The sequence below is a fragment of the Labrus bergylta genome, chromosome 9 (genome assembly GCF_963930695.1).
Source record: "Labrus bergylta chromosome 9, fLabBer1.1, whole genome shotgun sequence".
In the NCBI taxonomy this organism is placed as follows: Eukaryota; Metazoa; Chordata; class Actinopteri; order Labriformes; family Labridae; genus Labrus; species Labrus bergylta.
This window is the reverse complement of record NC_089203.1, coordinates 11,893,050-11,907,516: the sequence shown is the minus strand read 5'-3', so window position 1 is coordinate 11,907,516 and position 14,467 is coordinate 11,893,050. Positions and strand designations below refer to the sequence as shown.

The following is a 14,467-nucleotide window of genomic DNA, read 5'->3' as shown; positions in this document are numbered from 1 at the left end:
TAAAATAGGCCATTCATTGAAGGTGCGCCTTATAATCCGGTGCGCCTTATAGTGCGGAAAATACGGTAATTCCCTTCCATGTAATGTACAGTAAAAGTAGCGTGTTACATTTCCAGCCATGTGTGTCAGAAACAGTTTGTAGGAATAGAAAATGTTCACAAGCAGGCTGAAAGCGTGGCTGGATCTGGATAAAACCAACAAATAAACAATGTAAGAAAAAAAAAGTAACAATGCAATATCCTGATGACCTGTCATGTACTCAACACAGTAATAATTAAAAGCAAACAGCTAGCCTGAAAACGCGTGTAGAAATAGGTGACTGACTGTAATAATTCCAGGTTAAGGATTATATGCCGTCCATATGGCTCTGCAGGGTGCAATTCATAGGAAGAGCTGAAACAGCCCATTCACATAAGCACTTCCAGCAGGAACTTACCTATAATACTCCATCTTAATTCAGTAATGCATTAGAGGAGCAGCAGCATGAAGGATGTTTATCGCATGTCCAGGTTAAGCACACACGCTGCATTTAGAATTAAAGACATGACCAACATGGGCAGTAAATCATCATGACGTAGCATTAAGGTAGCCAGCAGATAAACAACGCAACTTACAGAACATTGTGTGTGTGTGTGTGCGTGTGTGTGTGTGTGTGCGCGTGTGTGTGTGTGTGTAAGAGTGTGTGTCTGTCATTTATTGTGAATGCGGCTGCCACTGAAAAGCCTTCCCTGGCACACCATGTCCTTTTTTATCTTGCTTACAAAGACACGCTTTACCTTCATGTATATTTCTGACACACAGAGGGGAAACTAGCACACCGGGCGAGGATGTCACATGTGGTTTCGGAATCTGCCGTAGAGTTTCAATTTCCGGACGAGAATGAACATTTCAGTCATTTAAATGCAAACACCTGCTTCTTAAAACATTTGTTACGCTGTATGATACAGTAGAATAAATTACTCAATAACTCTCTGGCTGCTTCACCAGGTTTCTAATATCAAGCAGCCCACATACCAGCAGCTATGAGCCTCACAGCTGTAGCACCCAATCCCCCCTCCCCACCTCCTCTGCGCTGTGCTTTACCTTCAGAGTGGTGGGAGAGGGTGAGCAGGCTGACACAGGAAGCTCCGATCCCAGAACCGAACACAGTGATGCGGTTGGAGTCTCCTCCGAAGAAGCCGATGTTCTCGCTGATCCACCTTAGAGCCTGGATCTGGTCAAGGAGCCCGTAGTTCCCTTTAGCAGCCTGGTCACCAGTACTGAGGAAACCTGCAACACAAATGCAAATTAAAGAGGTAAGAGTCAGCCAGTCATATAACAAATATATGCAAAACATGTTATACATACTGGTCCAAATAAAAAAAAGGTCTGTATCTTTCAAAATATTTTAGAGCTATTTTATTCCATATGCACCTGCAGGATAAAAGGTTAGCCACTATGGTTAGCCACACCCTGATTTTTTTCTGAGTCATCATCAAGGCAGATGACAGCCGCATGACTTATTGCAGGACATGTCTGTTGGTAAAATAGGAGTGCGTGTGACCGCATGTCATCTGCACCTCATAGGAAATCGATGGCACGTCTCCCCGGGTGAACACCTATCATCAGATATATTGAGCAGCCCTGATGAAAGCCTTATGAATCTCTGAAAACTCTGCACACTGAGTGAGAAAAAAGACGTGATAATAAGATTTACAATAATGCTGCTGCTTTAAAACCCTCCATATGGACTGTGACCTCATTATATCAGAGTTAGCATCTTCCTCTGACATATTTCGATTCTTTCACACACTCTAAACACTCACAACAGACGCTCTCTGGGCACATTTTCCTCCATGTCTGTGTAATCTGCTATATGATGTCTGAGTCGGACACTGAGTCTCTCTCGGGCACATCAGAGCTCGTGTTAACACACCACCCTCTCCCAGCTGCTCTCCAGGGCCTAAGCCCCGCTGAATGATGGGTAATCGAGAGTCGTGGGAGAAGATCAAAGGCAAGCAATCCCTGAAGTCCCCACGGTGGACTCAGTGTCCATCAAACCCCTGAGCATGCATGCGAGGTGACAGCTTGGAGATATGTGTGGAAAGTGAGATCCCTCTCTCTTTAACGGCAACACTGCCCAACACTTCACAGGCAATAGATGTGTTGGTGTTGAGTGCTCGCCAGCCTCCAGTGATGGTCCTTCAGCATCTAAACATTGTTTCTAACATCTATTTCATGGTCTCTGCCTCTATATAATGACAGGCTCTTTGGGTTCATGTCCTACAGGGCGGGGAAGAGCTACTTTAGATATGAGTACTGCATAGAAAAAAGATCAAATGTGTTGTGTTTTTTACTCAGGTCAACCCGATGATGCTCACTTTAAATAAACACAGATTAGAAAGCAGCTGCTCAGCGCTCATTAGCTGTTTACGAGATGTATGTACAAAACCAATGCATGTTTGCCAATCCCCATTTTCTCTCTTTGTGTGAATCAGAGGCTTTAGAGGGCACAACCTCCTGCCCCACCCCCTCTTTACAGCACAGCCTCCTCGCCCAGAGAGCCTGTTGGCGGCGAGAAAGAGGGTAGGCGCGGGAAAGGCCAGGCTTGATCATCGGTGTGAGGGAGGCGGTGGCACAGGAAGCAAAGCAGGAGACAAATGGATCAACAGATGGTCTCCTTCAGACACATCCCTGAGGATGACAGAGCAGCAGGGCACATGCAAAGAGAGAGAGTGAAAGAGAGCGAGCGTGAAAGAGACAGGAAAGGGAACAGAGACGGACACAGACAGAGAGAGAGAGAGAGAAAAGAGTAGAGGAGAGAGGAGGACTCCAATTGAAGAGCGTTCCCTTTTTCTTTCTCTCTTGCTGCTCCTCCTAGCTCTCAGACATAACTAAAGGACAACAGCTTTTACAAGCCTCTCCCGGGTGCTGTGGAGAGAGGAGACGTGACTCTCCCAGAATAACCCTCATTTGCGAAATGGTTCACACTTCACCAAGTGTGCAGTATGTCAGATGGGTTAAGAAATGTCAGGAGACTGGCAGGTGAAGGGGATTATATGCATATGTTAGCCAAATCAAAAAGATATGGCAAACATTAACAAATGCATGTAAATAATAAGAAGTGGAAGCCTCAGCTGAGGAATAACACACACCTGCAGTTCTTGTTTCACTTGGTTGATTCCTCTGAATCTCAAATTGAAACTGGCCATTAAAATGTGGAGGTGGAATCCAATATCTTAGACAACAAGACGTGCTGCAGGCAGCATTTAAAAATATATCTAATATGGCTGCTGGTTATGTTTTAATTGGAAAGGTGTCAGAGAGTATTTTCTTTGCAAAAAAAAAAAAAAACTAAGATAGCAAAGTAATTGTTTTTATGCACGTCTATTTCTATTTTTAAATTTAAAGCACAACGTTCCATTTATATGCGTTTGCTCTAGAGCTATATAATCATTTTTGTTTGTTTGTTTGTTTTATTACTTCTTTATGTCCATCACCCACCGTCTAACTTGCTAGAATACGGTTGAAAAATGATACATAACACTCCATGTATTTTACCTTTGTCTCTAAATTTCCGTACCTCTCTCCTCACCAGGGATTGAATTATAGATTTGCAGATCTAGCAGATGATCCCGTATAGTCAGCCCTGCGTGGGCTTTGGCTGCACATGAACCGTGATATGCAGAGCACAGTGTTCACAGCTAACTCCTACACAAGACCCTGGGATTCTGGGCTAAAAAATCAGTGTTTCTGAGCTATCTGGTCCAGTTGGTTATGTGCTTGTCTGTACTACTCAACCTGACAATCAATAGAGATTCATGATTGTCACTCGGTTCTACGTTACAATGACAACTTAATCATACACTGTAATAGCATTAAATCTATGTTATTTGGCTGTCAGGTTTTAAACTACAATGTTAATCATTTCTTTAATGATCTGACTAATTAAAAACAGTAGACACTATATTAATTCAACACACACAGAAACATCATTAAACTGTAGTTCTAGCTGATCTGATGTTTTCAAAGTATAATGCATAACAATTAATTTGCACAATTTTAATTTTCTCTGTGACATGATTAATCTAGCCCGTTGCGAAAACTGTAAATTCATAGATAGGCCTCCTCTGCCAGGCTGACACGCATGTCATATATTTCTTTCTCCGAGCACTTTTCCTTTTGAAAACAAAGATATTGCTTTGTACAGCACGCCTAAATGGTTCAGTGAAAAATGTTTTGTTAAGACAATGGAATTGCAAAGACAAAGAAAGAGAAAATGCCCTGAGGTGGCACAAATGCTCGAGTAAAGGAATCACAAAACGTTTTACTATTCAAGCCAACCTCCTTAAATCAAGATCCCCAAAAAACAAAATGTATTGAGCTAAATATGCTGAGAAAAGGTCATGCCAGCAAATAAATATCTCAAATAGTCCTAATGATTGAAAGAACATTTCCAATTGGAAGTTTTACCTGTCTACAAATATCAGCCATGTATGACAGTTTGTCATAAAACAAAAACACAAGGTTTAAGTGTAACAGAGGTTTTATCTTTTCTGCTGCATGTTTAACTTTAATCTGTCCTGAAAGATTACATGATATGTTTTTGTACCGTGTCTCAAACCGACTCCTCCCTGACAGTGATTTGGTGCACTTCTGCTGTATGAGAGCTGGTCTTTCATCCTTGTGGCAGCAGAGTCAGAGATTCAGTTCTGATCTCAGCTGGAGCGGCAGCAGCGACTGAGGCCTGGTCACAGACAGGTCAGGTCGCACCTGTCACCTTACATTGCCTTTGCTGGACTAAACGTTGTGTTTGTGCAGTACAGCTCCCCCCTATGAGAAACTTGAGTCACCTTAACATGAACAGAGGGTTGGTTTTATGTATACAACACGACAGAGCCGCAATTGTGCTGGAGGGGATACATGAGAAGCAGACACTGATGTTCAGAGACCCATCACTTCTAAAATCTAACTCACCACATTCACCCACAACAGACATTTTCATCTGAATTCATGCTCAGTATAGAACTTTTGATGCTGAACTACTGTATTCTAGGTTGAAAATAGTCGTACAGAATCTGAAAATGCTTCCCGGGTGATCAACAATTAAATAAAGAAAATTGATTGTGAAAATCAGGAGGGCAAACGTTAGCAATCATCAGCTCCTATAGATAACATAATTATCCCCATATTAGAGGAAAGGCCTTAAACTTTGCTAGTGATAATGTTAGTAAGAAATGTCCCATTACCTTGCTTTTTGCCAAGCTAAATTGTTGTGGTAGTCTACCTAGATAGCAAGCTAATATGCTAACACTGCTTGAGCTAATGGGAATTTTAGCAAGAACTGTATGCCTCCCCTATTATCAAGCTTTTTGTTTTGTTCAATTGTTGCATAGGCCTACCCTGGGATAGCTATAAAATAAGGAAGGAATTGATGCCCTCCCTCTGTATCATGTATAACAAACAGTATCGTGAGCTACCAAGTCATCTAATGCTAAAGTTAGCTCTTGTTTTAAATCAGCAAATTGTGTGAGTAATTAAACATATATTGTTTTAACTTGAAATATGGCCCAATGTTCATCCTGATTTTATGATGTATTGACGCTGCAGCTGCTGATCACCAGGAATGACAGTGATTTGTTTGATTGCCTTTGTTTGTTTACATGTTTGAAACATAAAGCAGTTTGAGACTACATTTGAGCTTCCCACTCTGTGTTAGACATCAGATGAAAATAGTCGCCATGTAAATATGGTGAATTCCATTTGCAAACACAGGCCCCGATCATTGCATCAAACCAATATCAGTAAGTTTATTTTTGCACAAAAAAAAGTTAAAACGCCAGCTCTGAGCGTGATGCACCATAATGCATTCTTCGTCTTGATCATATTTTATCAATAAACACGTGCCTCTATCTCAGTCGTCTCCGCTCCCCCCAGAGCCGCGGCAGTGATTTCCTTTAGCCATGCCTCTCAGCATTGATATTGCTCTATTGATTATGATTTAAATGTCTGTTTCCTATACGCTGGGCCATAACTCACAGTGTAGCGGAAAGAGGTGATGATTATGATCGCTCCGACCCCAGACATCTCTCTTAGCCTGGTCTCCCAGATAATGGAATGTGTGTGAAGTAATGGCGGGGGAGGGGGGGAGAGGGGGGGGGGGATGAGGAAGGGTGAGGGGGAGGGCAAAAGCTTGTTATTGAGCTGAGGAGCGAGCTTACACAGGGACAGATGGAGCAAACGGATAGGGAGGAGTGGAGGAAAAGAGAAGGAGAAGGATGGGAATAACAGCACTGACGTAACCAAGGGGTTGTTTTCTGGCTTTCTGCTAGATTCATTCTTGGTTGTGCTTGGCCTTTTTCTCTGTTTCCTTCTCCCTCTCATCCTCTCTCTCTCTTTTACGAAGTGCTGTTTAACAAGGCCGTCTGTGTCCGAACTCTCCTTTGGTACTCCCCCTGCTCCCCCCTCATCTCCCTCTTGCCCTCTCCCTCTATCTTCTCTCCCCTCCTTCTCTTCTCTAGGGAAAGAAAGGCCCACACAGTCGCAGCCTTGACAGCCTCCCCTAAGAATCCTCCACTACAAAAGGGCTCCAACTTCCCTCCCAGCTAGGCCGGGGCTGAATGGGAGCCTCTGGGGTGTGGATGGGGAGCAGAGGAGGGAAGGGGGCCACCCTCCACACAGACACATAAAGGGCCTGTGTGTTGGACAGGGGACATACCCGGCGGTTCATCCTCCTCACAGGGAGTCATTCCCACAAGAGTTTTTCTCCTTTTTTTTCGTGTATGAAGATATCCACACGCAGACAAGACTCCAAATAAAAGGGGTTGATAAAGGGAAGAGTTGTGTGGGAGGGGGTAGTGGTTGGGGGGTATTAGTTGAATGAAGGTGACTGCCACTTGTATTAGAGAACAGCTCCTGTTTACAGCTCGCTGCCCAATAGCATGTCCAGACAAGTCTGATCTCAGAGAAGGAGAGCGAGGGAAAGAGAGAGAGGGGAAAATAGAAAGACAGAAGGGCAGGCAAGCACAAGAAAGTCTCTTTATGGCAGCTTGAACACTGAAAGCCATTTACCCAACACCACTTCCTTGTTTCCAGTGGCAGAGAAAATAAAGACTTGGGTAAAAAAAAAAAAAAAAAGAAGCGCACTTCTGATAGTCACCCCAACAAATGACCAATTCCATTAAATCAATACAAAGTGACAGCAGAATCAAACCAGAAAGTGGTTAAAAAGAATTAATGTATGAGCTCCTGACTCCTGCTGGCCTCATTATGCATCAATAATTAAAGAAAATATCAGCCTGCCTTGGACAGCAACAAAGTCTTTGGATGTTTCAGGGGTTTGGCCTTCGACACTGGGCGAGTTCAAACTGAATGAAAACACCCTCACTGAGCTAAAGGACTTCTCTTGAAATGGGAACAGACTGGTGACTCACAGGAAACCTAAATAGTTCAGCTTGAATATTAGTCTCAGCTGCTCAAAGTGACACAGATAGATGCAGTGTGTGAGGCGATGCTGCAGCCGTTCCGTGTGCTGAAAGGTGGCTGCATGGTCTGATGCATGATGCTGAAGATAGAGCATCAAGAATACTGTGCTGCTGCTGTGTACAGACTTAGCCACTCAAATGGAAAATGTGGTTTGTGTGCAACAAAGCGCTGAAAAAAAAGAAAAGACAACAAAATGTCAAGAGAGAAAAAAATCTGCTGCGCACAAACACCAAAGCTCATCTGACACATATCTGAGCCTCTTAAACCCGGATCTCTTACAGACAGACAAAGGTTTGTTACAGCAGACGGGGATGGAAAACAGATACTGTAAGTCAGCACTGGTGGTGCACGTGGCAGCTGTTGGTCGTCCTGCATGTGACTTTGGGGCTGCTTAATCTGATTGTGTGATGTGTCCCGGTGGTCAGGCGACACTATTCAAGGGCTCTGGTGAACAGAAGCCCTGGCAGTAACTACAAATGAGCAGTTTGCATATGTATGACCCCTGGCGTCCAAACGCTACTCAATCAATCACACATCGTCTACAGCGGCTGTCGGCTCCCAGTTTTTGCTGCTACCCCTCCTCTGAGTCTCCTTGTCATGTTTCCTTTCTTTCTCTGCTCTTTTCTCTCCCACTACCTATCCATTTCTCTCCACTCTGTATCTCCCGACATATCTCCTTTCTCTGAATAGCACAGAGTGGATTTTCAAAGACAGCAAAATGCTTTTACATTAAGGGGAGCTTTTGCATCTCACAGCTGGTGCGGAGGCGGGCCTGCACGCTCCCACAGAGGGAGAGGTTGGAGCCTGGTGTTGGAGAGGCACAACTGTTGAGGTTACGCAGCGCTTTGGTTCCACTTGGAGGAACATGCATCATCGGGAGATATTTCATGAACCATTTACTCTTACTGAAGTCAGATATTAAAAATCTTGCATTAGTCTCTCTGTCCGATGTTCACACAAAACACACACACAAAAACAATGCATGCAGGGTGCTGTGTCTCACTTTTTGGCCTGTGGCTGTTCAAGTTCAAAGGCCTGGTGTAAAACATGACATCAAGCCTGGATGATGTAATTTGAGGGCGTGGTGAGAAAGTAAAGCACCACCCAGCTGCAGGAGTGTGTGCGGCAGTGATGAGCCGCGATACCGCGGTGGAGATCAGAGCCAAGCTTATCAAAGCACATCAGTGGAGCAGAGCAGGAGAGAAAGGTCATCATTTAGAGGATCTTCAAAGCTCCTCAGGTTGGAGTAGCTCTTATAGCCTGCCATAATGAGCTCAAGTTCTCAACTTCTTCTCACTACAACACAAGAAACCAGCCTGGGCAGCCTCTTCTGCAGCTTTTATTCCTGATAAAGTTATATTCCTTCGTTGTTCATTTTAAAAGCGCTGCCAACTTCAATTGTAAATCAATGTCAGCTATTTAAATGAACATCTGTTTTCCTGAGGTTTAGCACTGTGGTTTGTACTGTATGACTGATGTTGTATTTGTCTTTGCAAGGGTATTATATTTTTGGCTGTAAAAAGCAGAGCTGCTGCCAGTGGGGTTGTGTTCTGATTTGGAACTGGCTCCAAATTTACAAGAAGCTAAATTCTTTTGGGAAATATCCTATTTGAATCTGCTCATCATAATCTGAAAGCAAAGTTGACTCTGATTTGATCTAGATTGCCAATTATGCATTTGTAAATGCACATGTGCAGTGTTCACTGTTTCCGAGACCATAATGAGCACTCAAACAAGGGATAGATCTCGAAAGATAGGTCAAGCTTATTGTCTGTGTTGAAGTGTTTTCAAAGTTCATATTTGTGACCCATTTTAAAAGCTTTACATCTTTAGTAGGTGGGAACCAGCTCGGTTTTCAAGCCACAAGCAGGGAAGAGAAAGAGTGACTACACATGTGGTAATACGAATGCAAAACCTTCACAAAATAGTTTTAGAAGTAATATGCAGCTTATTAAATCATAAATCCATTTCTCTTTCCATCTTTATTAACAATTTTATTCTTCGCACTACCAAAGTGCAGCCTGTCATTGTAAGAAATGCCTGGATGCTTATTTTCTTGGTCTTCTTCAAAAGCATAATTTTAGAGTTTTTGAATGGGGAAAAAATGTCATCTCAAATCGCTGTGGGCAGATTTTCCACTATTTCTGAACATTATTTTTCAGACAAATTAGTTTATCAAGAAAATAAGTGCCAGTTCTAAATGATTGCAGGCACGATGTTTCACGGAAAGGAACGTTTGTTTATCCTGACATAGTTTTTCCAAATGCATCACGAGAATAAAAGATTCTTATCTTCTCATCTTGACTACTTCTCGTCACTACTTTGGTAAAATACATTTTTCTGTAATATTGGGGCCCTGCAGTGTGCGAGCCATCTTTGTCTTTCTCCTTAGACTCAGCACCTGCCCTCTTTGGTTTGGTTTTATATGTGTTTCTCGATTTTTGTTTAGTAATTTTCTCATCTTAGTAATAATGACTCAGCTAGTGCTGCTACAAAAAAGTGCACCTAAGGAAAAATGCGCACTTGCATATTTTCCCTTTTTACCTTAATATGTGACACATAATATGAATACATACATAACTGTGGCTTTGTATTGCATATGGCCCAGCGGTTAGGTTGTGCCCCATTTAAGAGACTATAGTCCTCCAAGCGGACTGTCCAGGTTCAAATCCTGCCTGTGGCTCCTTTCCCGCCTGTCATTTCCCACTGTCTCTTCCTTGTTTCCCACTTTGTCTACTGTCCTATCAAATAAAGGCAAAAGGTCCCAATATACATCTTTAAAAAAGAAAAAAAAAACTGTAGCTTTATAAAAATATTTGGTTTATTTTCTTACTTTAACAAAAGCATTTTCCTAATCAAAACCAGGATATCAAAAGATAATTTGAAAAAGTAACATTGGGAATAAATCTTTATGCTTCAATATCCCACCGGGGAGCAAGGGCAGTGCGTGTCAGGAACAATTAGGAAGTTTATGTGTGCGGCAGGTTTGGCTCTGGGCTCCAGCCATGTGTGAATGCTACAGTAAATGGGAGCGCCATGACACTAGCGTGGGTGAGTGCGCAGCCTCGGTCTGCATAAGTTAGGAGGAGGGCTTCCAGCAGAGAGTGGATGAGTATTTGTTTGTTTGTGGGAGTACGAGTGTGGAGCAGCCTCCGTGTTATAGTTGCTCTTGGGGGGGGGGGGGGAGTGTATGTAGCACGGCGAGGGAGGTATGGATATTAATCACCAGGAGGAGCATGGCTCTGTGGCGCCGGGCGGAGATGGATGGGGTGTGAGTGCAGTGATGTCACCCTGACAAATGGACCGACCATGTTGGCTGAGACTCGCACATCGCCTCTCATTTCAATTAGTTCCTTGCACAACAACCCACCTTACCCGCAATCTGCAGGTTACACACGCAAAACCACCCCCCCCCCCCTCCCCCCCCCTCCCCCCCCCCCGGTGCTCCCAACAAGATGCACTGATCTGTAAGAATGCAGTGGAGCTACTTTAATCAATCCAACTCAATTATGACGGCACTTTTAGCTTTCAATCCCAGCACCAAGTCACTCATTCCCATTCATATTTTCAGCCAAGCGTACTGACGAGATCTACGGCCAGCACGCGAGCCAGTGGGAGCTGGCAGAGAGTCCGGGTGTGTTTACGGACTAAAGGCTGGGAACTGGCCGCGTGTTTTCCCACAATATCAATTTGATGAAGTGCCGGAACGGTGGCAATGTGAGCATTTGCCTGGGCCAATGGTAATAGCATGCATTTACTCTCTGATGTGGAAAAAAGGTATAAGGTCGGCACCACAGAGAGCAGCAGTTCAGACAAATTGAGTTCAGGTATAAACGGTCTAACCTCCTCACAAGCTGTTTATAGCCTTGGTCTTAAAAGCCTGACATCACTAACTAAAAGGGCCTGGGCTGCTGAAGTATCTGTCACCTATAAAAGAAGCGTTAAGCCCCATTTTCAAAGGCTAGATGCCACTTAACAGAGGAGGCAAGAGTAGTTTCCTCTTATCCTTTGTCTGGACTGAACTTTGACTTCGTAGGCCTTTACAGTGGACTCCCCATGTTAAACTACCTCTCAATCACCATTTTACTTCTTCTGATTTCTGCTTCCTCCCTCATTCCTTTTTTCATCTGATCTCCGCCTTCTTCCTCCTCTGATCTCCAACCCTCTTTGCACCAGGAGGATGGAGCAAGAGGATAACTTTTGTGTAAGCTGGGGCAGGCCGGGCCATGTGAGGCTGAACTGGGCACAGTGGAGCGCTAAGTTAGTGGATTGATCTGAGCCTCCTGGGGGCTCCAGCTCCAATTCCAGCTCAACATCAGTGCTTGGTATCTCTTCATCTGCCCCAGAAAGCAGGAGGTTAATACCCAAGAGATGAGTGAGGGGAGTGGGGGGGGGGGGTACTTTATTGTTAGACAGAATTAATTAGACCCCTAAACATTCATATTTAGCCACTCGAAAGATTCCTCTAAAGCAGGGTAAAAAATCAGGGTATGTTTAAGTTCTATATTTCTAGATGTGGTAAACGCAGAAGCCCTTCAATCTGCCATTTTTCATTATATTTTCAAAAGAAAATATATAACACTCTAAAAGAAAATATCTAGGTAGGTGACATTGGAATATAAATTTGTGGTTATGCTATTGGTCAGCATACACAAACAATGCTCATTTTTGATTGGTTGGTATTAGCATTTTCTGTCCCATGCAAGCTGAAGTCACCAGGTTTGTCCATATGCAGAATTTATGACTATCTCCCTAGTGAGAAGGCTTGCCTTCACATATTCCTTTGTTGATGAAACATGCCTTTTTTCTCACCCCAAGAACAGTGGGAAATAAAAAATGAATGAAAAGCTTTTGAAAAAGCGTGGCTGATTACAATAACACTTCGACAATAGAGTGACTTTGGATCTCATGTATTGTTGCACATCACACAAAGGGCTTGCACTATACAAAGACACTTGTACCCATGTCCAAAGGATGATAATATTGTTTGCTTTATTTTTCGTCCTTCTCTGTTGATATTGAATTCTGGTTTCTGGAAAAGGTTTCTACATTCTAACAGCTGAAGTGATTTCTTTTTCATTTCACTTCACTGCTCTTCCTTTTAATCTAGCTGCACTAAAGAACAAGGTTCCAGCAACAACAAAAAGGTTAGATCTCGCTTTCTGTTTCATCTTGGCCTCCCGCGATCCCAGGGGGACGTCTCTCTCTGCGCTCGTCCGGCTCGGCGATGGGAGATTGTGCCAGGGCCTCAGTTTGTTTGGCTTTCTTCCCCCCTCCTCATTGCGCTGAAATCTGCCTGACAGTTCGGCAGCATGGCTCAGGCCCCACAGGAGCTACCGTCAGATAAAATGTCACCGTGGCTTTGTTCCACGCGCCCTATAGGCTAGCCAAATGCACTGTATACCTGAGAGCCTGAAGGCCAAAGTGCAGAGCGAGAGCAGCATGGAAGAGGCTCGTTTATTTTGCTGCAGGTGCCACGTTTTGTTAACTGCCTGCGTTTTATCTTCATTGACAAAATCAGCTTTGATGGACAACCAGATTAAAAGCTTTAACCTTCGAGGTATTTGATAAAACAACAAATAAATGATATATGCTTGACAGACAGCTCTGATATAACATCTGTGGGAGATGTGATTGGATAATAACCCGCCCTCCTCATCAACCCTTAACATAACAGCTTCTGAGCAACAAACTCTTGACACCGACAGTTAAACCTGATCTTTTTTCCTCAGCAACAGCAGACCCTCGGATGGCTCTTCTCACCATTCCCCTAACAAGGCTCGAGCTATAAAGCCAACTGGTCCTCTTACAGCCGAGCACCGGGGCGGTTGCCACTGTCAGCTCTTGTTAGCTCAACCTCTCTCTGTGGTTCATGTTTCAGAGAGCACAAACTCATCCCAGAAGAGCTCATCCACGCTCCTTCACCCATCCAGACCCCCCCCCCCCCCCCCCACCCCCCACAGACACACACTTCTCCCCGCCCCAATAAATGAATAAAAGAAGGAGCAGCTCTTGCAGGTAATTTGATTAAACACGACATCCCTGCTTTAAAGAGCGTGCTGACCGAGCAAAAAGCAGACGGGACATTGTTGGGAGAAATTGTCACTGTACTCGCACATGACCCCCGCCCTGTTTGCTACACTCCCTTCCCTCACTATCAGGCCTGGTTCCCCATTTTTCCAAGGACATCTCTCATAAAAAATGCTATATGCTCCAGATTACTCGGCTTGTCAGTCACCTAATTTGATGCAATCCCCACCAGATCTCTCCTCTTAATTGAGTTTCCTTTTCTTTATTTGAGAGCAGATGTTTATGAGTTAATATGTTTGAACCGTGGCTGCACACTGCACAAGCCTATGGGCTTATCTAGGGCACATGCTCGTTCTTTTCAAAACAGACGTAGCGTAAACAACAACATGAGCTCAGACATTTGTTATACACGAAGGACGGGAATAAGTGTAACCAATTTCTGCCAAAAGTGCTGAGGGAATTGTATTAGCATTCTAAAGAATAAAAGTAGAATACAAGGATACAGGCGCTAAATTCTCACATTTTAGCAAACATGGTTACTCTGTAATTGCAATATTATTATTAAAGAAACTGAATCAATGTGATAATTTATTCCATTCATTCTACAGTGTATATTCCCTTTTCCCCTGGCGAGCACTCTCCCACCGTTTTCTTCTTCTCTCCCCTCAGGCTGCAGAGAGCCGACTGGAGCTGGGAAGGATGTATTGAGCTACGACGTATGAACAGAGTGACAAGCCATCTCAGTCAGAGGGAAAGCCACTCATTATACAGATTGCTTTTTAGTGTTTCAAGGCCAATGTCGCATCTGCTCAGTTTGGTTTGGACCATGAATGGACGTGGGTGCCCGTCTCGTGTCCCTCGCTTCCTATCTTCGACCTGACACACTTTGCTGTTGACTCTGAATCTTTCAGAGTCAGTTTGCCAAGAGTGTGGGTTACCGACCCAACAACAATGCCGATAATGGGAGGGAAAC

General features: G+C 43.8%; 1 protein-coding gene across 3 annotated transcripts in view; it reads right to left on the bottom strand.

The window, feature by feature from the left end:
- Positions 1–14,467, bottom strand: part of nlgn3a (neuroligin 3a) — a 132,841-nt gene that overhangs the window by 48,324 nt on the left and 70,050 nt on the right. For all 3 annotated transcript variants that reach the window (XM_065958506.1, XM_065958507.1, XM_065958508.1), the window contains one exon: positions 1,084–1,269. In XM_065958506.1, coding sequence (XP_065814578.1) covers positions 1,084–1,269 — 186 coding nt within the window. The remainder of the gene's footprint in view (positions 1–1,083; positions 1,270–14,467) is intronic.